Below are 25,597 nucleotides of genomic sequence, written 5' to 3'. Positions count from 1 at the left end.
AGCCTTGGTTTGGCCCATTGACTTACACTGCATTGAGAAAGAGCCTTGGTTTGGCCCATTGACTTACACTGCAGGGGAGATTTCAGAGACTGTCCGGATACAGTTGTTTTCCGAGAGCGTATACTCATGGAACAGCACCCACTCTGGCAAACCCAGTTGATGGGCCTTGGCCCCATAGCTGGAGGCAGGGTGGACCTGAGCCATGTGCCTGTTGGTCAACATGAAGTAGTTTCCTGAACCGTCCACATCACGGGCAATCTAAAACAGGGATAAAGGAAGTTCATATTTGCCATTAAACAGGACAAAGTGACAGGACACTGACTACCATACAGCACACCGACTTCCATACAGGACACCGACTTCCATACAGGACACCGACTTCCATACAGGACACCGACTTCCATACAGGACACCGACTTCCATACAGGACACCGACTTCCATACAGGACACCGACTTCCATACAGGACGGTGACTTCCATACAGGACATTGACTTCCATACTGGACACCGACTTCCATACAGGACACTGACTTCCATACAGGACGGTGACTTCCATACAGGACGGTGACTTCCATACAGGACGGTGACTTCCATACAGGACGGTGACTTCCATACAGGACGGTGACTTCCATACAGGACGGTGACTTCCATACAGGACACTGACTTCCATACAGGACACTGACTTCCATACAGGACACTGACTTCCATACAGGACACTGACTTCCATACAGGACACTGACTTCCATACAGGACACTGACTTCCATACAGGACACTGACTTCCATACAGGACACTGACTTCCATACAGGACGGTGACTTCCATACAGGACGGTGACTTCCATACAGGACGGTGACTTCCATACAGGACACTGACTTCCATACAGGACACTGACTTCCATACAGGACACTGACTTCCATACAGGACACCGACTTCCATACTGGACACCGACTTCCATACAGGACACCGACTTCCATACAGGACACCGACTTCCATACAGGACACCGACTTCCATACAGGACACCGACTTCCATACAGGACACCGATTTCCATACAGGACGGTGACTTCCATACAGGACACTGACTTCCATACTGGACAGTGACTTCCATACTGGATGGTGACTTCCATACAGGACACTGACTTCCATACTGGACACCGACTTCCATACAGGACACTGACTTCCATACAGGACGGTGACTTCCATACAGGACGGTGACTTCCATACAGGACACTGACTTCCATACAGGACACTGACTTCCATACAGGACACTGACTTCCATACAGGACGGTGACTTCCATACAGGATGGTGACTTCCATACAGGACGGTGACTTCCATACAGGACGGTGACTTCCATACAGGACGGTGACTTCCATATAGGACGGTGACTTCCATACAGGACGGTGACTTCCATACAGGACACTGACTTCCATACAGGATGGTGACTTCCATACAGGATGGTGGCTTCCATACAGGACACTGACTTCCATACAGGACACTGACTTCCATACAGGACACTGACTTCCATACAGGACGGTGACTTCCATACAGGACGGTGACTTCCATACAGGACACTGACTTCCATACAGGACACTGACTTCCATACAGGACACTGACATCCATACAGGACACTGACTTCCATACAGGACGGTGACTTCCATACAGGACGGTGACTTCCATACAGGACGGTGACTTCCATACAGGACGGTGACTTCCATACAGGACACTGACTTCCATACAGGACACTGACTTCCATACAGGACACTGACTTCCATACAGGACAATGACTTCCATACAGGACACTGACTTCCATACAGGACACTGACTTCCATACAGGACACTGACTTCCATACAGGACACTGACTTCCATACAGGATGGTGACTTCCATACAGGATGGTGACTTCCATACAGGACGGTGACTTCCATACAGGACACTGACTTCCATACAGGATGGTGACTTCCATACAGTACGGTGACTTCCATACTGGACACTGACTTCCATACAGGACACTGACTTCCATACAGGATGGTGACTTCCATACAGGAAGGTGACTTCCATACAGGACGGTGACTTCCATACAGGACGGTGACTTCCATACAGGATGGGGACTTCCATACAGGACACTGACTTCCATACAGGACACTGACTTCCATACAGGATGGTGACTTCCATACAGGACGGTGACTTCCATACAGGACGGTGACTTCCATACAGGACGGTGACTTCCATACAGGATGGTGACTTCCATACAGGACGGTGAGTTCATTCAGATGTTTAATGTGTATGTGATCCGTTTGGGAATTGAACCTTGGTGTTGCTAATGTAGCAGATTGAGATCTGCCACTTGCGCGACCGAATAGCTAGCTTTCAGTGGCGTGACCCGCTTCAGGAGGGCGGTCACGTATGCGATCCCTTCGGGAATTGAACCTTGGTGTTGCTAACCTCGGGTTGGAACCTCGGTATGGAGTGGAACCGGGGAGGAAACGAAACATGCTTAAAGCGAGCAGTGGGATGTCCCTCTACACTAGCACTACGGTTCTCCATTGTCCACCGACCTGCATGAAGAACCCTGCCAGCAGAGCTCTCTTGATGTTCAGTGTGTTGGTCTTGGTTGTCCCACCGACCTGCATAAAGAACCCTGACAACAGAGATCTCTTGATGTTCAGTGTGTTGGTCTTGGTTGTCCCACCGACCTGCATGAAGAACCCTGCCAACAGAGATCTCTTGATGTTCAGTGTGTTGGTCTTGGTTGTCCACCGACCTGCATGAAGAACCCTGACAGCAGAGCTCTCTTGATGTTCAGTGTGTTGGTCTTGGTTCCGAAGGACGTCTCAGAGACGGGCAGCTCTATTCTCTTCAGGATGTCAGTCAAATCGGACCTGATGGCGTCTGCTGTGTGAAGGGCGCGGTGGTTTAGATGGTAGTCCTGACACCACTTCTCTACGCTGAAGTCTGAGGGGATAACAGGAAGAAACATTCAGCTAGAAGTGAGGAGAAGAGAAGAGAATCAAGTAGAATAGAATCAAGTAGAATAGAATCAAGTAGAATAGAATGAAATGTACACATACAGTTGAAGTCGGAAGTTTACATACACCTTAGCCAAATACATTTCAACTCAGTTTTTCACAATCCCTGACACATCCTAGTAAAAATTCCCTGTTTTAGGTCAGTTAGGATCTCCACTTTTATTTTAAGAATGTGAAATGCCAGAATAATAGTAGAGAGAATTATTTATTTCAGCTTTTATTTCTTTCATCACATTTCCAGTGGGTCAGAAGTTTACATACACTCAATTAATATTTGGTAGCATTGCCTTTAAATTGTTTAACTTGGGTCAAATGTGCCAGGTAGCCTTCCACAAGCTTCCCACAATGAGTTGGGTGAATTTTGGCCCATTCCTCCTGACAGAGCTGGTGTAACTGAGTCAGGTTTGTAGGCCTCCTTGCTCGCACACGCTTTATCAGTTCTGCCCACAAATGTTCTATAGGATTGAAGTCAGGGCTTTGTGATGGCCACTCCAATACCTTGACTTTGTTGTCCTTAAGCCATTTTGCCACAACGTTGGAAGTATGCTTGGGGTCATTGTCCATTTGGAAGACCCATTTGCGACCAAGCTTTAACTTCCTGACTGATGTCTTGAGATGTTGCTTCAATATATCCACATACTTTTCACATAATTTTCCTACCTCATGATGCCATCTATTTTGTGAAGTGCACCAGTCCCTCCTGCAGCAAAGCACCCCCACAACATGATTCTGCCACCCCCGTGCTTCACAGTTGGGATGGTGTTCTTCGGCTTGCAAGCCTCCCCCTTTTTCCTCCAAACATAACGATGGTCATTATGGTCAAACAATTTCTCCAAAAAGTACAATCTTTGTCCCCATGTGCAGTTGCAAACCGTAGTTTGGCTTTTTTATGGCGGTTTTGGAGCAGTGGCTTCTTCCTTGCTTAGCGACCTTTCAGGTTATGTCGATATAGGACTTGTTTAACTGTGGATATAGATACTTTTGCACCTGTTTCCTCCAGCATCTTCACAAGGTCCTTTGCTGTTGTTCTGGGATTGAATTGCACTTTTCGCACCAAAGTACGTTCATCTCTAGGAGACAGAACGCGTCTCCTTCCTGAGTGGTATAACGGCTGCGTGGTCCCATGGTGTTTATACTTGCGTACTATTGTTTGTACAGATGAACGTGGTACCTTCAGGCATTTGGAAATTGCTCCCAGGGATGAACCAGACTTGTGGAGGTCTACAAATTTCTTTCTGAGGTCTTGGCTGATTTCTTTGGATTTTCCCATGATGTTAAGCAAAGAGGCAGTGAGTTTGAAGGTAGGCCTTGAAATACATCCACAGGTACACCTCCAATTGACTCAAATGATGTCAATTAACATATCAGAAGCTTCTAAAGCCATAAAATAATTTTCTGGAATTTTCCAAGCTGTTTAAAGGCACAGTCAACTTAGTGTATGTAAACTTCTGACCCACTGAAATTGTGATACAGTGAATTATAAGTCAAATAATCTGTCTGTAAACAATTGTTGGAAAAAGGACTTGTGTCATTCACAAAGTAGATGTCCTAACCGACTTGCCAAAACTATAGTTTGTTAGCAAGAAATGTGTGGAGTGGTTGAAAAACTAGTTTTAATGACTCCAACCTAAGTGTATGTAAACTTCCGACTACAACTGCATACAGTGCATTTGGAAAGTATTCAGACCCCTTGACTTTTTCCACATTTTGTTACATTACAGCCTTATTCTAAAATGGAGTAAATAGTTTTTTTTACCTCATCAATCTACACACAATACCCCATAATTAAAAAGCAAGAACAGGTTTTTAGAAAAAACTGAAATATCACATTTACATATGTAAATATCCAGACCCTTTACTCAGTACTTTGTTGAAGCACCTTTGGCAGCGATTACAGCCTCGAGTCTTCTTGGGTATGACACAACAAGTTTGGGACACCTGTATTTGGGGAGTTTCTCCCATTCTTCTCTGCAGATCCTCTCAAGCTCTGTCAGGTTGGATGGGGAGCGTCGCTGCACAGCTTTTTTCAGGTCTCTCCAGAGATGTTCGATCGGGTTCAAGTCCTGGCTCTGGCTGGGCCACTCAAGGACATTCAGAGACTTGTCCCGAAGCCACTCTTGCGTTGTCTTGGCTGTGTGCTTCAGGTCATTGTCCTGTTGGAAGGTGAACCTTCACCCCAGTCTGAGGTGCTGAGCGCACTGGATTGGGTTTTTTATCAAGGATCTCCCTGTACTTTGCTCCGTTCATCTTTCCCTCGATCCTGACTAGTCCCTTCCGCTGAAAAACATTCCCACAGCAGGATGCTAACACCACCATGCTTCACCGTAGGGATGGTGCCAGGTTTCCTCCAGACGTGACGCTTGGCACTCAGGGCAAAGAGTTTAATCTTGGTTTCATCAGACCAGATAATCTTGTTTCTCATGGTCCGAGAGTCTTTAGGTGCCTTTTGGCAAACTCCAAGCAGGCTTTTATGTGCCTTTTACTGAGGAGTGGCTTCCGTCTGGCCACTCTACCATAAAGGCCTGATTGGTGGAGTGCTGCAGAGATGGTTGTCCTTCTGGAAAGTTCTTCCATCTCCACAGCGGAACTCTGGAGCCCTGTCAGAGTGACCAAGGCCCTTCTCCCTCGACTGCTCAGTTTGGCGAGGCGGCCAGCTCTAGGAAGAGTCTTGCAGGTTCAAACTTCTTCCATTTAAGAATGATGGAGGCCACCGTGTTCTTGGGGACCTTCAATGCTGCAGACATGTTTTGGTACCCTTCCCCAGATCTGTGCCTCGACACAATCCTGTCTCAGAGCTCTACGGACAATTCCTTCGAACTCATGGCTTGGTTTTTGCTGTGACATGCACTGTCAACTGTGGAACCTTATTTATATACACAGGCGTGTTCCTTTCCAAATCATGTCCAATCAATTGAATTTACCACAGGTGGACTCCAAGTTGTAGAAACATCTCAAGGATGATCAATGGAAACAGGATGCATCTGAGCTCAATTTTGAGTCTCATAGCAAAGGGTCTGAATACTTACGGAAATAAGGTATTTCTGTTTTTATTTTGAATACATTTGCAAAAAATGTCTAAAAACCTGTTTTCGATTTGTCATTACGGGGTGTTGTGTGTAGATTGAGGAGGGGACGGGGACGATTTAATACATTTTAGAGTACGGTTGTAACGTAACAAAAAGGCAAGGGGTCTGAATACTTTCCCAAGGCAGTGTATAGTGAAGTATTTCACAATGTGATGCTTTTCTGAGCTCAATAGATCTCAACTGTCTTTCTCCTTCTCTGGCTGTGTTTGAAGTAACTAACTTACATGTCTCTCTCTGGCTGTGTTTGAAGTAACTAACTTACATGTCTCTCTCTGGCTGTGTTTGAAGTAACTAACTTACATGTCTCTCTCTGGCTGTGTTTGAAGTAACTAACTTACATGTCTCTCTCTGGCTGTGTTTGAAGTAACTAACTTACATGTCTCTCTCTGGCTGTGTTTGAAGTAACTAACTTACATGTCTCTCTCTGGCTGTGTTTGAAGTAACTAACTTACATGTCTCTCTCTGGCTGTGTTTGAAGTAACTAACTTACATGTCTCTCTCTGGTTGTGTTTGAAGTAACTAACTTACATGTCTCTCTCTGGCTGTGTTTGAAGTAACTAACTTACATGTCTCTCTCTGGCTGTATTTGAAGGCGTTGTAGATGTTGATGAGGGTGAAGTGGTCTCCCTCAGGGTGCCGGAACTTTCTGTGGCACTGGTGTACCTCTTGGGTCCTGCCAACAGGTGGCTCCAGGAAGCAGCTTGGCGCTAACGCAAAACAGACAGAATCAATAGGGTGGTTAGCATTGGTGCTAACGCAAAACAGACAGAATCAATAGGGTGGTTAGCATTGGTGCTAACGCAAAACAGACAGAATCAATAGGGTGGTTAGCATTGACGCTAATGCAGACAGAGAATCAATAGAGGTTAACATTGGCGCTAACGCAGACAGACAGAGAATCAATAGGAAGGTTAGCTATGATGCTAAAACAGACATATCAACAGGGTTAGCATTGTTTGACCAAGCTACTCTCCCCGTGGCTCATTGCCTGAGTGGGAGAAATAGCAGCCGTCTAGGCATCAAATGCAAATGCTCAGAGACTAGACTATGTCCATATAGTAGATTATACTGTCTGGCAGATTATACATTCAAAAGGTCAGAGATGCTGTTGATAATTCGTTTTACTTGAGACAGGAGACCAAGTGGAGACATAGGACGAGGTGGATAATTTTATAATAAGGCAGGTTTATTCAAGTGTAAAAATATTATGCAAAGCGTGCAGCACGGCTCTTTCTATCTGATCCGTATGGGGTCGTCAGGAAAAGAGGGAGTTTCCACAGTAGTACAGTTTTATATATAGACAACAAGCAAAGTAGGTTGATCTGCGAGTCTGGCCTTCCGATTGGACGATCTGGGTCTTGGGTATTCCTGTACAGGCCTGGTGTCCACGTTCCATTGGTTCCTGAGGTAGTTCTTTGTCTGGAGCTCCAACCCTGAGTTGTGTGTGTCTGAGTGATTGTCATGGGGGAGGGGAGTTGTGGGTGTCGTGCATTTGTCCAATGAGTCCAGCTTATGTCCAATATAAAAGGGAGTGTGTATATTGTGTCAACCATAGCTAATGTTGAGAAGTTGTTAAAACAAGTTACCAATATCTAATACAATTCCTTACAAATCCCCCTCTTCACGTCTCACCAGAGACGTGACATAAAGTATATAAAAAGACAAAACTAAAGGATAAAATTTGTCAGAAGACAAATTTTTGATTCCCTCTCTTCACGTCTCACAAGAGACGTGACATAAAAGTATATAAAAAGACAAAGCTAAAGGATAAAATTTGTCAGAAGACAAATTTTTGATTCCCTCTCTTCACGTCTCACAAGAGACGTGACATAAAAGTATATAAAAAGACAAAGCTAAGGGATAAAATTTGTCAGAAGACAAATTTTTTAATTCCCTCTCTTCACGTCTCACAAGAGACGTGACATAAAAGTATCTTAGTCCTCAAATAGATAGACAGGTCCAGCTTCCCCATCCTCAAGCAATGGGAACATTTGGGCCCTTTCCTGATTAGGGTCTATGGCTGCAGTTATAACACGGCTAGCAAGCGTGCGCGCACATGGAATGCAACAGCATCCACAAAGTACAAGAATGGCCGCAAAAACAGAAATTGATACTAGGATGGAGGAAACCAGCGTCTTATATTTACCAAAAGCATCCATCCATGAGTCCCACATAGTAGTGTCCACTCCAGAATGCTGTTTCATCTTACCATTAAGGGTACGAAGTCCCTCCAATGCTACAGTCAGACTCCCATCCGTAGCTGTGTTATTGGGAATGAAAGTACAACACTGTTCACCAAACATTTGCACAGACCCCCCCCCCGTTCAGCCAATAACATATCAACCGCGATTCTATTTTGAAATGCCATCAGGGACGTAGCTGCCAATTGTCCATGGACCGCCTCGAAGCCTTGTTGAGTCCAATTGCCCAGTTTCTGGACATTAAAATGAATGTAGTTAATTCTGTCCACATTTTTATTAACTGTTCACCACCAACAGACAGAAGATTCAAACCCAGCTTTCACTTGGTCCACCAGTTTATATTCATCTGGCACCCCCTAGGGACACCAATAGCATCAATGTAAGTTGAGTCGTAAATGAGCAAGGACCAAAAAGGAGACCACTCCAATAACTACCCCTGGAGTGGCCAACCACACATTAGTAAACCAAAAAACGAGAATATGTTAAACCCTCCGGTCCATCCCTCTATACTACCTGTACCAGGTGGGCTCGTCGCCACCCGGGAACTTCAAACCTTCACAACAGGGAGGACAAACATCACTTTTTATTCATTCAACAACATCATCTACAGCAAACCAAGGGTCCTCCTCTGTCAGCCCACTCTCCTGCGGAAGCTCGTTTTCGTATCAGCCTCTCCAACTGGAGCATCAACCAGAGGCCCCTTACACATCTGTAACAAACTTCTTCAAACAAGGTATGATACAGGCAACACAGAAATGAAAAACCACAACTAGTGTCAGAAATCCAGTAATCGTCCTTGCAGTGTACTTACCAAAACAACCACCCAGCCAGGGGAACAGTCCACTCTCCTCCACACCTGCAAGACCCTTCATCTCCACTGATAACCTTGCCAACCCACTCAGAGCTTTTGAAATGCTCCCATCCGGACTAGTATTGTTAGGAACAAACGTGCAACACTGTTACACCTCCCTTGTTGGCCAGACTTATGTCCAGTGTTAGTCTATTGTGTCTACTGGTTTGTGAGGCAGCATCCAATTGTTCAGCCATCCCTGTAAGTCCTGTGTGGGTGTGTTTGACAAATCATCATTAATTATAGTAGATATAATTGATCCAGACCTTTTGTTTTAGCATCAACAATAGCTGGGCCAATGATGGGCATCAGATGCCACAGGCCATCATTCCTGGTTAATGTCTGGAATTCGTGGGGGACCCCTATTGGGACCCCCAACAGGTTGGTGTGCATGTTATCTGTACCCTCGGACCAAGGAGCGTCACGTTTCTGCCGTCTCCTGGGTTGGTCCCAAGCCTCTGTGTCCTGTGTAGCTCCCAGAAGTTGATTAGCTATAATAATAGGCAATGGTGGTATCAGACTGGCCAAAACACATGAGCAACGACAATTTCCTTTCAAAAATAGGGTCAACCGCCTGGCAGGTCCACACATCCACCATACATCAGCAACACCTCTAGTTAATAGTGGTATTAGTGATGCAGGTAGTAGCAGGGAGCCTTCCATAGTCTATACCTCTACCTGTACCAGTGATACAGCTGTTATGTCCCCCATATGCCTTAACTCCCCACGGTACCTTCTGGGGAGGGACCACTGGGAACACAAGACTCAGAGTCTTACACAGGGTTGAATTTGGCTTGAACTTTTCCAATATGCACATCCAACCTTCCCCATTACTTAGGACAAATGGGTGAACAGCCAGAATAGGTCTGGCATGTCCACATACGACACAGTCCTTTCTATTAAGTGTTTTGTAGGCCAACCACATATTCTCCCTTTCCTCATAACCAGTTTCAGTCCCCAAATGTTCACTATCTGAGATGTCTTTTATATTTATTATCTGTACCAGATTGGAGAGCTTAGGTGATGGCGTGGGACTTGGTCTTGAAGTGGTGGAGGAGACCGGCTGAACCCTGGTCCGTTGGAACTGGTGGTGGTTCTGGCAGCACCGCGATGGTAACATCCCCATCGTATCCTGATCAAACAGCTCAGGACTACAAGCAGTCCTGTAAAACCCCACCCTCTCCCATAGAACACATCATCAGCCAGAGATCAAGCAACACTTTCACTTCTATGAACGTACACAGGGTTGAGAGGTCAGGGTCAGGGATTCTTCATTAAGGAGTTGATCCCCGAGCTCTATTAGCAACGGTTCTTCTCCTTAACTCTGTGTTCATTCGGCAGTGTCAGTGTGTCTCACCCTCCAAGTGCGATATGCCCCCAGGTCGAGTGATTCACCTTCTCCCTTGATTCACCTGCAATGTATAAACTCTTGGACATACAGGTTTGGTTAACAAACAGTTCCTCATTTGTTCTTTCTGATTATATATTTAACTTCTATACCTAATTTTTTAGCTATAAATGTTTAATTTTAAATAAGTTTATTATCCAATGGGCCCCATCCTTTCCCAGTCCACAATGTACCCTCCTTCGTTTGATACCTGGCTCTGGCCAGGTATCAACCTTACCTACTCTAAATAATAACCTTGTACATCATATTATAGGAACGTCCCTTCTATTCCCCGCATATCCAATTCTCCCCTGGGCGCACATCCATATCTATTCTTTTCCAATTCTCTATCAAGTGACCTTTCTACTTTGAAATGTATCTGTGCTGCTTATATATGTTAACCCATTTCCCTCCTATCTTATTTCACAGCCCACCTTGTTCATTTCCTGGTCCACCCTCCCCACTCTGCTCTCAAACCTTCAAGGTCTCAACAGTGCGGGGTAGACCCATCTGTCTGCCTTTTTCTATGTGTTCCTTTACAATATTAACTAAGTGTCTCACTGTTTTGACTTTATCTGCATGGATTTAAAAATAACAACAGGTCTTATAGTGTCATCCTTTAAAGTCCTAACATAACCTTAATTAACCTATCTCTATCTTCTAATGGCCAATACAAATGCTTACCTTATGGTCAAGAGTTATAAACTCTATTATAATCAATTTACCTCAAAACTAGTATCCCAAATGACACAATCTCATTATTCTCACCACATTTCCCCGCGAGTGATCAAGTCGCCGGAAAATGCAATGGAAACAGAAAACAGGTCAAAATGTTACACCTACATTCGTGTTCCATATCTAAACATACCAAAAGAACCCTTTATCTTCTCAAAGTCCCTTGCCTAAATAAAACTCAGAAAGTAAAACTCCTATTCCCATATGAGTGTATTCTTTTAAGATATCTTATCTCTGGGTACACGGAAACCCTTAACCTTAATGTTTACTCCAAAAAACAAAATTATGTCACCAGCATTCAACCAGTCGGCTGGGAGACCATTGGGTGCTGCAATACTGCCATCTTCTGTCCATTCTCTGCACAGCTCTCCACCCACTCTTATTCAACCTTCTCAATTTGAGCCATTTTAGTTTCTTATTTTAACTATTGTTTTCTAAATTTTTTAATTTTTTTAATTTTTTAATCTATTATTACCTAGTTAGACTAGAGTGTCCGTGACATACATCCATGGGGATCCGGTTATAGTTATTCTATTAACCATGTGAAAGTGCCCAGGGACACCCCAAATATCAGTAGGAATATCACAAATAAGGGGCCAGATATCCCTAGCCTTGCCCAGGGAGGGAGAAATATCCCTCTAACTGGGCGAGGTTCCTTTATCAGGGGAGACGGAGTTTGATTCCGCATCACCTGAGTCAGGAATGTCTTCCTTTGGAATCGAATTTAAGCTGTTTAAATCAGCTCTGACTTCTGTCAGTGTTCTAGAAGGGATTGGGGCTGGAGTGCAATGTGTGAGGTGGTGCCAAGGTGCGCCTGATTTACCTTTGACCTGGACTGAGTGTGAAGTAACCTCCCCCACTTCGTACAGTCCAGTCCACCTGGGTTCTAGCCACTTTCTCTTGTGGACATTAACCCCACCCAGTCACCAATTTTTACCTTCCGTGTGCCAGATCTCCCTTCTGCTTCCCCGTTGGACCTTGTGAATCTGTGTGGAGAGAGCTGCAGAAAGTTCCGTCAATTATCAAACATTACAATTTGTTGTACATCAAGGGCGGGCATATGACCTCCCTTCCTTGGTGAACCCAGCATGACTCCTCCAGCCATTGTCTCATGAGGAGAGAGATGGGTGCCTGCACCTGGAGAGGCTATCATGGCCAGCAACGCCAGGGGCAGGACTTTAACCCAAATCAACTTCAAACCTGCACATACATTTGATTGGCGCGTTCCACGAGACTTATGAGATTGTGGCCTGTACACTAACCCCATCATTAAACAACATCCATTAATCAGTTGACATTTACACATCCGACCCTATTGGTACATGGAGCGTTTGTCATTAAACAATACACATGAGTTCGGTTTGCAGCCACCTAATGACCTATTTTGCATCCTCCCCTGCTGTTGGTATTGCCTCAACCCATTTAGAGAACCTGTCTACCATAACTAACAGGTACCTTTTTTCCATTTGTCACATTGTCTTTCCCCATATCTGTGTGTGTTGGTGAGTGGTTCGTTCCCCAGGTCAGGTCTCCGTTTCAGTTCCTGTGCAGCTCTTTCTGCACAGGAGTGGGGTAGACCTTCAGCATTGAGTGCGTCTGCCATGTTTTTGTCAGTGTTGACAAATGTGATGTGTGATTGTGTGCATTTATTCTGGATTTTCGTTTTCCTTTCAGCGCTGAACGTGAATTCTTTGCTCATCAGATATGCTGCAACCCCATGGTGGGTGTGGATTTCCAATGGATGGCACATTATCATGTGGGCTGTTTTTCCAATAGCTTTTGCCACTGCAGCCACATACCTGGAGCATGTGGTTTGTCCTTCTTCAATGTAGTCCAGTTTGGAGGAGTGATACCTCAACACTCTTCTCTCCCCCTCTAGGTTCTGGAAAAGGATGGATGATGTAAATCCTTCTTTTTCAGAAACATCCAGATGGAACTTGTTTTTTTTTTCAGGTGCTGTTAGGGCTACTGCCACTTAGAGATCTGTTTTCAAGAGTGCAAAAGCCTTTGATGCTTCAGTAGTCCAGGTCAATGATGAGTGTAGGTTAGTGGTGAGCAGCTTCAGGGCCATGGGGCATATTCGTCAGCCATGCCCTGAAAATGGGGAGGTGATTGCTGATTCGGGTCTGGATTGGGGTGATTGTATGCGGGTTGAAGGGCCGCACGTGGTTGATACATCATTGGCCTGACTCCCCCTTGTGTACAAAGAATGTTATTGCTTTATGTTTGGCGAATTAATTAAATACTTTCCCAAAGTATTTCGGCAATATCCTTTGGAACACTCTACTAGTATTATCTAGCGCTTCTATTTTAAATATAATAATAATTTTAGGAACTATTTTCAAACAGTTATTATTCGTTTTCACTTTTTCAATTATTTAAATACTTTGCCAAAACATTTCAGAAATGTCCTTTCGTGACATTATATTAGTATATTCAAGCGTTTCTAGAATAAATATTTAATTAATTCTAGGACTCATTTTTCTCAAAAACTAATTAAAAAACTGAAAACTCAAAAACTAACTTAATTAATTAAATACTTTCCCAAAGTATTTCAAACGTGTCCTTTTAGGACAATATATGGTGTATCCTAGCGCTTCTAGAATAATTATCAAATTAATTCTAACCCTTAAGGATTTACCAACAGCACCAGAGGGAAAAACCAGGTCAATTTATCAGCAGAAAAATAGCTGCTTCACAGCAGCTCCCACAATCTGACTCGGCGGTCACTTAAACACAGCCTCAACCTAGCATATGGCTAATTAGTAGCAATCGGTCTCGTGGAACGTTCAATCACTCTCATTAATTTGGAGAGTTTCAGGTTTAATACCATTACTCCTATTTCAAGCTTAGATTTATCACCGATGCTCCTAGTTGAAGAATATTTCGACTAGTCCCAGATTACTAATGCGACTTGAATCCCAATACGCCAAGCTTAGATTTATCACCGATGCTTCTAGTGGAGTGCCATATCCACTAGCCTCAGATTACTAATACGACTTGAACAGGCTACATTACATTTCAACACTTTGAGTTTCAAGTTTAATACCATTACTCCTATATCAAGCTTAGATTTATCCCCGATGCTCCTAGTGGTGTGCCATGTCCACTAGTCCCAGATTACTAATTCGACTTGATCAGCCTCAAGCTTAGATTTATCCCCGATACTCCTAGTTGAAGAATAATTCAACTAGTTCCAGATTACTAATTCGACTTGATCAGCCTCAAGCTTAGATTTATCCCCGATACTCCTAGTTGAAGAATAATTCAACTAGTTCCAGATTACTAATTCGACTTGATTTTATACTTCGCAAATATCTTTACACAATGCCTTAGATTCTAAACAATTCCACATAAATTTAGCAACAATTCACTCACCTCAGTACTTCTGATCATTAAATTTAGATATTGGCTATAATACAATATGCAGATTTTGATTAAACCGGCTCTGCTTACCTTAATATTTTCGAGCTCTTTGATCAGTTTCCTGGGTGAGTTGAATCGCCGACGTCTCCCTCGAGCGGGTCACCTCTCCTTCTTGAATCTTTCTCCCTCTCGTCTCCTGTCCGATGAATTTTCTATTGGGCCGAATTCAAATATGTTTTGACCATCCTCTGCTTACCAAGTTTGTTGATAATTCGTTTTACTTGAGACAGGAGACCAAGTGGAGACATAGGACGAGGTGGATAATTTTATAATAAGGCAGGTTTATTCAAGTGTAAAAATATTATGCAAAGCGTGCAGCACGGCTCTTTCTATCTGATCCGTATGGGGTCGTCAGGAAAAGAGGGAGTTTCCACAGTAGTACAGTTTTATATATAGACAACAAGCAAAGTAGGTTGATCTGCGAGTCTGGCCTTCCGATTGGACGATCTGGGTCTTGGGTATTCCTGTACAGGCCTGGTGTCCACGTTCCATTGGTTCCTGAGGTAGTTCTTTGTCTGGAGCTCCAACCCTGAGTTGTGTGTGTCTGAGTGATTGTCATGGGGGAGGGGAGTTGTGGGTGTCGTGCATTTGTCCAATGAGTCCAGCTTATGTCCAATATAAAAGGGAGTGTGTATATTGTGTCAACCATAGCTAATGTTGAGAAGTTGTTAAAACAAGTTACCAATATCTAATACAATTCCTTACAATGCCGATAAAGTTGTCCATAATGGTTAAGACTGTTTATGATGGATATTCTAATATATTCAGTAGCGGTTATAAAGGCGTTATGAATGTAAACATAAGCGTGAGGGTTTAACCCCATTACAAGACACGGAGGGGGTGCTGCTCCAACATGGTTTAAATCCATTTTAGATTAGACATAAACTAGATTTAGTCAATCTAGGTTTAAAATTCATCAGTGTTACACCACTTCATTTTAAGACTGGATTAGTTAATCGGAGGTTAAATCACTAAACTATGATCAGTGACAGGTGTCCTAATGGATTCACCATAGCAATATGTTGTAATTCTATGGAAACAGACCAGCACTGCTCATTGCTAGCTAGCCAGCAAAGTGACTTTTCACTTCAGGCTGAGGATGAAATTAATTGCACTTTTCTGTCAAATGACTTAGCTGGATAGTTGAGCATGATAAACCACAGGAGATAAAATTGTTAATCACAAAGAAAATAAAGGACATACAAATGATTTACACTGATATTTGATGAATCTAAAGCTCCTCCAGTGGCAGTTTAGATTTAATCCCAAAACTGAATTTAAATTAGTTTTTAAAACAATGGAGGAACAAGATTAAATTTGATCTTGGTTTGAGTTCTAAATTAAATTTAGTGTAGAAGAAGGATTATATTGAACTATGATTATTGAAAACGAGGTTTAAAGTTCAATGCAACAACATCACTAGATAAACCTTGATTAAACCCAGTTTAAGAGTTAATCCATGTTGGTGCAATCCACCCTGAGTGAATCAAATCAAATCTTAACTAAAATGGGCCAAAGGTTGTAAGAGTGGAAACTACATACCTGATAGCATAGCTGCGATGGTCACCACCTCGTTCACACAATCAAACTCACAGGACGCCAGCAGAGCCTTGGCCATCTGAGCGTCCAATGGCAACTCAGAGATTATGATCCCGATCTCTGATAGGTTCCCATCGTCGTCCAATGCCGCGAGGTAATCCAGCTCCTCTAGCGACTGCATCAGACCCTCTGGATCTGGATAGGAAGTAGACAACTTAGATAATAGATCATAAAAGACCAGATCTGGATAGGAAGTAGACAACTTAGATAATAGATAATAAGAGATAAGATATGCATAGGAAGTAGACAACTTAGATAATAGATAATAAAAGACAAGATCTGGATAGGAAGTAGACAACTTAGATAATAGATAATAAGAGATAAGATCTGGATAGGAAGTAGACAACTTAGATAATAGATAATAAGAGATCATATCTGGATAGGAAGTAGACAACTTAGATAATAGATAATAAAAGACAAGATCTGGATCTCCTCAAGAGATCGAGGGGCTGACTTGAAAACTTCTTGTCAATAGGGGGGCGCCATTTCGACTTTGTAAAAATTCGTTCCCAAATTAAACTGCCTCGTACTCAATTCTTGCTCGTACAATATGCATATTATTATTACTATTGGATAGAAAACACTCTCTAGTTTCTAAAACCGTTTGAATTATATCTGTGAGTAAAACAGAACTCAAGTTGCAGCTAACTTCCTGTCAGGAAGTGAGAAATCTGAAATCGGGCACTCTGTTCCAGGGTCAGTTTATTAATTTGCATGTAATCTATGAGTCGACATGCACTGCATACGATTTCCCCTAGATGTCAGTAAGCAGTGAGAATTGGAATGGTGTTGCTAGGCAGATCTGAGGCCATATAAAGGCTCTTGGAACCGGGGGTGCACTCTTTTCAACGTTCGTCATGGCGCAAGACAGACCTCAGGATGGCATTCTGAAAAGCTCTCGTTATAGGCCTTAGATATATCCGGCTCTGATTTTATTCGATATAGGTGTTAAAAACATCATAATGTAGTTATTTTAAACCGAGTTATATCAGTTTATATCAGTATATTGCGATTTTCGGAATTTTCTTTGTGCTTTCTTTGTGCTGTGTTATGAAGAGTTGGACACGTCTGGGCCACATAGCTAATGTTTGCTGCTAATTCCTAAGTTGAAGACGACAATCTACAACCGAGCAACGATGATTCTGGACAAAGGACAACTTGCACAAGATTCTGATGGAAGCTCATCAAAAAGTAAGAACTATTTATGATGTTAATTCGTTGTTCTGTTGAAAAATGTAAAACTACTATTCCGCCATTAATTTCGGTGCGGTCTCGCTTTAACGCATGCTGTATGTCGTAGTAACGTTAATTTAAAAAATCTAACACAGCGGTTGCATTAAGAACTAATGTATCTTTCATTTGCTGTCCAACCTGTATTTTTTAGTCAAGTTTATGATTAGTTATTGATTAGATTAGGTGCCTCTCCCAAGATTTCTCCCGACATTTTGTTGGCAGCTTGGCTACTATTCTCATTGTATAACCACGATTTGTGCCGCTAAATATGCACATTTTCGAACAAACAATATATGTATTGTGTAATATGATGTTATAGGACTGTCATCTGATGAAGTTTTGAGAAGGTTAGTGAAAAATTTAATATCTTTTGCTGGTTTATTCGCTATCGCTAACGTGCATGAATCAATGCTGCTGTGTGGTTGGCTATTGTAGTAAGCTAATATAATGCTAAATTGTGTTTTCGCTGTAAAACACTTAAAGAATCTGAAATATTGGCTGGATTCACAAGATCTTTGTCTTTCATTTGCTGTACGCTGTGTATTTTTCATAAATGTTTTATGATGAGTATTTAGGTAATTCACGTTGCTCTCTGTAGTTATTCTAGTTGCTTTGGTGAGAGTTGTGATGGTGGCTGCAATGTAAAACTATGATTTATACCTGAAATATGCACTGTCATCTGATGAAGTTGTTTCTTGGTTAGTGACTATTTATATCTTTATTTGGTCGAATTTGTGATAGCTACCTATGCAGGAAAAAAATGGTGGGAAAAAGTTGTGTCTTTTGCTATGGTGGTTAGCTAATAGAAATACATATTGTGTCTTCCCTGTAAAACATTTAAAAAATCTGAAATGATGGCTGGATTCACAAGATGTGTATCTTTCATTTGGTGTCTTGGACTTGTGATTTCATGAACATTTTATTATATGATATCCCTGTCGCTTTAGGCTAGGCTATGCTAGTCAGCTTTTTTGATGGGGGGGATCCCGGAACCCGGGTTTGTGACTCGTTAGAGGTTTTAACTTGTCACTCCATGTAGCTACAAAATAAAAATGGCACACGTCAAAAGACATAGAATACATAATCAGTATGAAACTCGATTCCTGAAAAGAGCCTAACAGGCTGACCACACCGCTCGCGACGCGTATGCGAGCGTTGCAAAATACATTTTGAAATCGATGTTATTCAATTATTGCACCCACGCTGCTCGCGCACGCCACGAGCGTCTGCGCTGCCAAGGGCTAAAATAGAAATCAGTTCTATTTCTGACGCAGATTGCGCTGAAAGTCCTGCCTCTCCCATCTCCTCGTTGGTTTGTAGAAGCAGGTATCCGCGTGCCATCTCCTCACTGGTTATACCCACGTGGGTGACTGCCATTACAGTGGCAATAATGCACCTAATTTATGAAAGTTGCCAATCGCAATATAAAGTCAAGAGAAGAAAAAGCCTGGAAGGAAGAGAGATGACTAGAAACGATTCAGTTGACCGTTTTATGTGTGGATTAATTTGTCAGAGTAGAGGACCTTGTGCATTTCAGGTAAAATAACAACTCAATGTTTACATCCCAGGACAAATTAGCTAGCAACAGCAAGCTAGCTAAATAGGACAAATTAGCTAGCAACAGCAAGCTAGCTAAATAGGACAAATTAGCTAGCAAGTGCAAGCTAGCTAAATAGGACAAATTAGCTAGCAAGTGCAAGCTAGCTAGCTAAATTGCCATAAATGGTTAATGCTTTTTGACCTGTCCCCAAATTAATGTAATTGGTTCAGAGTTTGTTTTGATATTTTAACCTGCATGTCGTGATCTCGTTTGGTGTCGGGGGGACAAAATACATTTATGCACGATGGCGCACGCGCGCAGCCGGTTTGGGTTCCATGTCAGCTCCAAAAAGGTTGAACCAGGAATATAGCCTAGTGTGTTCCAGTAGAATGGAGGACAGTATTCTACTTCCTCCTCATTGTGGTGGTGGAGGTCAGATGGCGAAACGAGACGCGTTATGGTGTAATCATTAACGAGCTGGCCTCTTTACACCGTGGGATGTGTCCCAAATGGTGCACTACCCTTTTGACCAGAGTAGGGCACTACCCTTTTGACCAGAGTAGGGCTCTACCTTTTGACCAGAGTAGGGCTTTACCCTTTGACCAGAGTAGGGCACTACTTTTTGACCAGAGTAGGGCACTACCTTTTGACCAAAGTTGGGCGCTACCTTTTGACCAGAGTAGGGCACTACTTTTTGACCAGATTAGGGCACTACCCTTTTGACCAGAGTTGGGCGCTACCTTTTGACCAGAGTAGGGCACTACTTTTTGACCAGAGTAGGGCACTACTTTTTGACCAGAGTAGGGCACTACTTTTTGACCAGAGTAGGGCACTACCTTTTGACCAGAGTAGGGCACTACCTTTTGACCAGAGTAGGGCGCTACCCTTTTGACCAGAGTAGGGCACTACCTTTTGACCAGAGTAGGGCACTACCTTTTGACCAGAGTAGGGCGCTACCTTTTGACCAGAGTAGGGCGCTACCTTTTGACCAGAGTAGGGCGCTACCTTTTGACCAGAGTAGGGCGCTACCTTTTGACCAGAGTAGGGCACTACCCTTTTGACCAGAGTAGGGCACTACCCTTTTGACCAGAGTAGGGCGCTACCCTTTGACCAGAGTAGGGCACTACCCTTTTGACCGAAGTAGAGCACTACCTTTTGACCAGAGTAGGGCGCTACCCTTTGACCAGAGTAGGGCACTACCCTTTTGACCAGAGTAGGGCACTACCATTTTGACCGAAGTAGGGCACTACCTTTTGACCAGAGTAGGGCACTACTTTTTGACCAGAGTAGGGCACTACCCTTTTGACCAGAGTAGGGCACTACCCTTTTGACCAGAGTAGGGCACTACTTTTTGACCAGAGTAGGGCACTACTTTTTGACCAGAGTAGGGCACTACCCTTTTGACCAGAGTAGGGCACTACTTTTTGACCAGAGTAGGGCGCTACCTTTTGACCAGAGTAGGGCACTACTTTTTGACCAGAGTAAGGTACTACCTTTTGACCAGAGTAGGGCACTACCCTTTTGACCAGAGTAGGGCACTACTTTTTGACCAGAGTAGGGCACTACCCTTTTGACCAGAGTAGGGCACTACTTTTTGACCAGAGTAGGGCACTACCCTTTTGACCAGAGTAGGGCACTACCCTTTTGACCAGAGTAGGGCACTACGTTTTGACCAGAGTAAGGCTCTACCTTTTGACCAGAGTAAGGCTCTACCTTTTGACCAGAGTAGGGCGCTACCTTTTGACCAGAGTAGGGCGCTACCTTTTGACCAGAGTAGGGCGCTACCTTTTGACCAGAGTAGGGCTCTACCTTTTGACCAGAGTAGGGCGCTACCTTTTGACCAGAGTAGGGCGCTACCTTTTGACCAGAGTAAGGCACTACCCTTTTGACCAGAGTAGGGCGCTACCTTTTGACCAGAGTAGGGCGCTACCTTTTGACCAGAGTAGGGCTCTACCTTTTGAACAGAGTAGGGCACTACCCTTTTGACCAGAGTAGGGCGCTACCTTTTGACCAGAGTAGGGCACTACTTTTTGACCAAAGTAGTGCACTACCCTTTTGACCAGAGTAGTGCACTACCTTTTGACCAGAGTAGGGCACTACCTTTTGACCAGAGTAGGGCTCTACCTTTTGACCAGAGTAGGGCTCTACCTTTTGACCAGAGTAGGGCGCTACCTTTTGACCAGAGTAGGGCACTACCTTTTGACCAGAGTAGGGCGCTACCTTTTGACCAGAGTAGGGCTCTACCCTTTTGACCAGAGTAGGGCTCTACCCTTTTGACCAGAGTAGGGCACTACCCTTTGACCAGAGTAGGGCACTACCCTTTTGACCAGAGTAGGGCACTACCTTTTGACCAGAGTAGGGCGCTACCCTTTTGACCAGAGTAGGGCGCTACCTTTTGACCAGAGTAGGGCTCTACCCTTTTGACCAGAGTAGGGCTCTACCCTTTTGACCAGAGTAGGGCTCTACCCTTTTGACCAGAGTAGGGCACTACCCTTTGACCAGAGTAGGGCACTACCCTTTTGACCAGAGTAGGGCCCTACCCTTTTGACCAAAGTAGGGCGCTACCTTTTGACCAGAGTAGGGCACTACCTTTTGACCAGAGTAGGGCACTACACTTTTGACCAGAGTAGGGCGCTACCTTTTGACCAGAGTAGGGCGCTACCTTTTGACCAGAGTAGGGCGCTACCTTTTGACCAGAGTAGGGCTCTACCTTTTGACCAGAGTAGGGCGCTACCTTTTGACCAGAGTAGGGCGCTACCTTTTGACCAGAGTAGGGCTCTACCTTTTGACCAGAGTAGGGCTCTACCTTTTGACCAGAGTAGGGCGCTACCTTTTGACCAGAGTAGGGCGCTACCTTTTGACCAGAGTAAGGCACTACCCTTTTGACCAGAGTAGGGCGCTACCTTTTGACCAGAGTAGGGCGCTACCTTTTGACCAGAGTAGGGCTCTACCTTTTGACCAGAGTAGGGCACTACCCTTTTGACCAGAGTAGGGCGCTACCTTTTGACCAGAGTAGGGCACTACTTTTTGACCAAAGTAGTGCACTACCCTTTTGACCAGAGTAGGGCACTACTTTTTGACCAAAGTAGGGCACTACCCTTTTGACCAGAGTAGGGCTCTACCTTTTGACCAGAGTAGGGCTCTACCTTTTGACCAGAGTAGGGCGCTACCTTTTGACCAGAGTAGGGCACTACCTTTTGACCAGAGTAGGGCGCTACCTTTTGACCAGAGTAGGGCTCTACCCTTTTGACCAGAGTAGGGCTCTACCCTTTTGACCAGAGTAGGGCTCTACCCTTTGACCAGAGTAGGGCACTACCCTTTGACCAGAGTAGGGCACTACCCTTTTGACCAGAGTAGGGCACTACCTTTTGACCAGAGTAGGGCGCTACCCTTTTGACCAGAGAAGGGCGCTACCTTTTGACCAGAGTAGGGCTCTACCCTTTTGACCAGAGTAGGGCTCTACCCTTTTGACCAGAGTAGGGCACTACCCTTTGACCAGAGTAGGGCACTACCCTTTTGACCAGAGTAGGGCCCTACCCTTTTGACCAAAGTAGGGCGCTACCTTTTGACCAGAGTAGGGCACTACCTTTTGACCAGAGTAGGGCACTACACTTTTGACCAGAGTAGGGCGCTACCTTTTGACCAGAGTAGGGCACTACTTTTTGACCAAAGTAGGGCACTAACCTTTTGACCAGAGTAGGGCTCTACCCTTTTGACCAGAATAGGGTACTACCCTTTTGACCAGAGTAGGGCGCTACCTTTTGACCAGAGTAGGGCGCTACCTTTTGACCAGAGTAGGGCACTACCCTTTGACCAGAGTAGGGCGCTACCTTTTGACCAGAATAGGGTACTACCCTTTTGACCAGAGTAGGGCGCTACCTTTTGGCCAGAGTAGGGTAACTACCCTTTTGACCAGAATAGGGTACTACCCTTTTGACCAGAGTAGGGCGCTACCTTTTGACCAGAATAGGGTACTACCCTTTTGACCAGAGTAGGGCGCTACCTTTTGACCAGAGTAGGGCGCTACCTTTTGACCAGAGTAGGGCGCTACCTTTTGACCAGAGTAGGGCGCTACCCTTTTGACCAGAGTAGGGTACTACCCTTTTGACCAGAGTAGGGCGCTACCTTTTGACCAGAGTAGGGCGCTACCTTTTGACCAGAGTAGGGCGCTACCTTTTGACCAGAGTAGGGCGCTACCTTTTGACCAGAGTAGGGCACTACCTTTTGACCAGAGTAGGGCACTACCCTTTTGACCAGAGTAGGGCACTACCCTTTTGACCAGAGTAGGGCACTACCCCTTTGACCAGAGTAGGGCGCTACCTTTTGACCAGAGTAGGGCGCTACCCTTTGACCAGAGTAGGGCGCTACCCTTTTGACCAGAGTAGGGCACTACCCTTTTGACCAGAGTAGGGCGCTACCTTTTGACCAGAGTAGGGCCCTACCTTTTGACCAGAGTAGGGCGCTACCTTTTGACCAGAGTAGGGCGCTACCTTTTGACCAGAGTAGGGCGCTACCTTTTGACCAGAATAGGGTACTACCCTTTTGACCAGAGTAGGGCGCTACCTTTTGACCAGAGTAGGGCGCTACCTTTTGACCAGAGTAGGGCGCTACCTTTTGACCAGAGTAGGGCGCTACCTTTTGACCAGAGTAGGGCACTACCCCTTTGACCAGAGTAGGGCGCTACCTTTTGACCAGAGTAGGGCACTACCTTTTGACCAGAGTAGGGCACTACGTTTTGACCAGAGTAGGGCACTACCCTTTTGACCAGAGTAGGGCACTACCCCTTTGACCAGAGTAGGGCGCTACCTTTTGACCAGAGTAGGGCGCTACCCTTTGACCAGAGTAGGGCGCTACCCTTTTGACCAGAGTAGGGCACTACCCTTTTGACCAGAGTAGGGCGCTACCTTTTGACCAGAGTAGGGCCCTACCTTTTGACCAGAGTAGGGCGCTACCTTTTGACCAGAGTAGGGCGCTACCTTTTGACCAGAGTAGGGCGCTACCTTTTGACCAGAATAGGGTACTACCCTTTTGACCAGAGTAGGGCGCTACCTTTTGACCAGAGTAGGGCGCTACCTTTTGACCAGAGTAGGGCGCTACCTTTTGACCAGAGTAGGGCGCTACCTTTTGACCAGAGTAGGGCACTACCTTTTGACCAGAGTAGGGCACTACCTTTTGACCAGAGTAGGGCACTACCTTTTGACCAGAGTAGGGCACTACCCTTTTGACCAGAGTAGGGCGCTACCTTTTGACCAGAGTAGGGCGCTACCTTTTGACCAGAGTAGGGCACTACCCTTTTGACCAGAGTAGGGCGCTACCTTTTGACCAGAGTAGGGCACTACCTTTTGACCAGAGTAGGGCACTACCTTTTGACCAGAGTAGGGCACTACCCTTTTGACCAGAGTAGGGCGCTACCTTTTGACCAGAGTAGGGCGCTACCTTTTGACCAGAGTAGGGCGCTACCTTTTGACCAGAGTAGGGCACTACCTTTTGACCAGAGTAGGGCGCTACCTTTTGACCAGAGTAGGGCGCTACCTTTTGACCAGAGTAGGGCGCTACCTTTTGACCAGAGTAGGGCGCTACCCTTTTGACCAGAGTAGGGCACTATATAGGGAATAGGGAGCCATTTGGGCTGCAGCTTGTCACTGTCCTCAGCTCTTCCCATGCAGGGACAGCCGGGTGAGTCGAGGCTCTCAGACAATGGTCCCTGGCAGGCCACTGTCAGCTCTACTAAAGCACGGCTGACTGCCTCTTAACAGGACAGAGCACGGCATACAGCCCTCCATCAGACCTCTAACCAGGACAAAAACCCATCCTGTACACTGCACCACTCTACAGTTCCAGCTATAGTTGCAAAACTCTGCTAACTTCCCCAAAATACCCTGGTTTCCCAGAATTCCTGGTTGGATGATTCCAGATTTCCTGCTTATTCCTTCTAGATCTTCTGGAAAACCTGAGAATTTGGGGGAAGTTGCTGGAATTCTGCATCTCTAGTTACAGTACAGATTACACAGGGTCAGATCCATAGAATAACATATTATAACACATTTAATGTAATTTGGATCTCTGTGGTCAGACTCACCTCCCGACCAGAGTCTAATAACCTGGGAATACACTGCAGACAAGACCCAGGTACAACCAGGGTTTCTAGTCAGATACAACCAGGGTTTCTAGTCAGATACAACCAGGGTTTCTAGTCAGATACAACCAGGGTTTCTAGTCAGATACAACCAGGGTTTCTAGTCAGATACAACCAGGGTACAACCAGGGTTTCTAGTCAGGTACAACCAGGGTACAACCAGGGTTTCTAGTCAGATACAACCAGGGTTTCTAGTCAGATACAACCAGGGTACAACCAGGGTTTCTAGTCAGATACAACCAGGGTTTCTAGTCAGATACAACCAGGGTACAACCAGGGTTTCTAGTCAGGTACAACCAGGGTACAACCAGGGTTTCTAGTCAGATACAACCAGGGTTTCTAGTCAGATACAACCAGGGTACAACCAGGGTTTCTAGTC

The 25,597-nt window shown here is 44.8% G+C and overlaps 1 protein-coding gene across 1 annotated transcript in view; it reads right to left on the bottom strand.

Moving 5' to 3' along the window:
- The window catches only part of LOC120041336 (putative pre-mRNA-splicing factor ATP-dependent RNA helicase DHX32), a 47,259-nt gene that overhangs the window by 3,373 nt on the left and 18,289 nt on the right, over nucleotides 1-25,597 (bottom strand). Inside the window, exons 9-12 of the mRNA XM_038986274.1 lie at nucleotides 16,253-16,444; nucleotides 6,678-6,818; nucleotides 2,761-2,951; nucleotides 68-258 (exon numbers count right to left, since the gene is read on the bottom strand). Of these exons, the coding sequence (XP_038842202.1) occupies nucleotides 68-258; nucleotides 2,761-2,951; nucleotides 6,678-6,818; nucleotides 16,253-16,444 (715 nt within the window). The remainder of the gene's footprint in view (nucleotides 1-67; nucleotides 259-2,760; nucleotides 2,952-6,677; nucleotides 6,819-16,252; nucleotides 16,445-25,597) is intronic.

Source organism: Salvelinus namaycush, unplaced genomic scaffold, assembly GCF_016432855.1.
Source record: "Salvelinus namaycush isolate Seneca unplaced genomic scaffold, SaNama_1.0 Scaffold443, whole genome shotgun sequence".
Lineage (NCBI taxonomy): Eukaryota > Metazoa > Chordata > Actinopteri > Salmoniformes > Salmonidae > Salvelinus > Salvelinus namaycush.
Note: the sequence above shows the minus strand (reverse complement) of the source record. Positions and strands in the feature narration are given on the sequence as shown.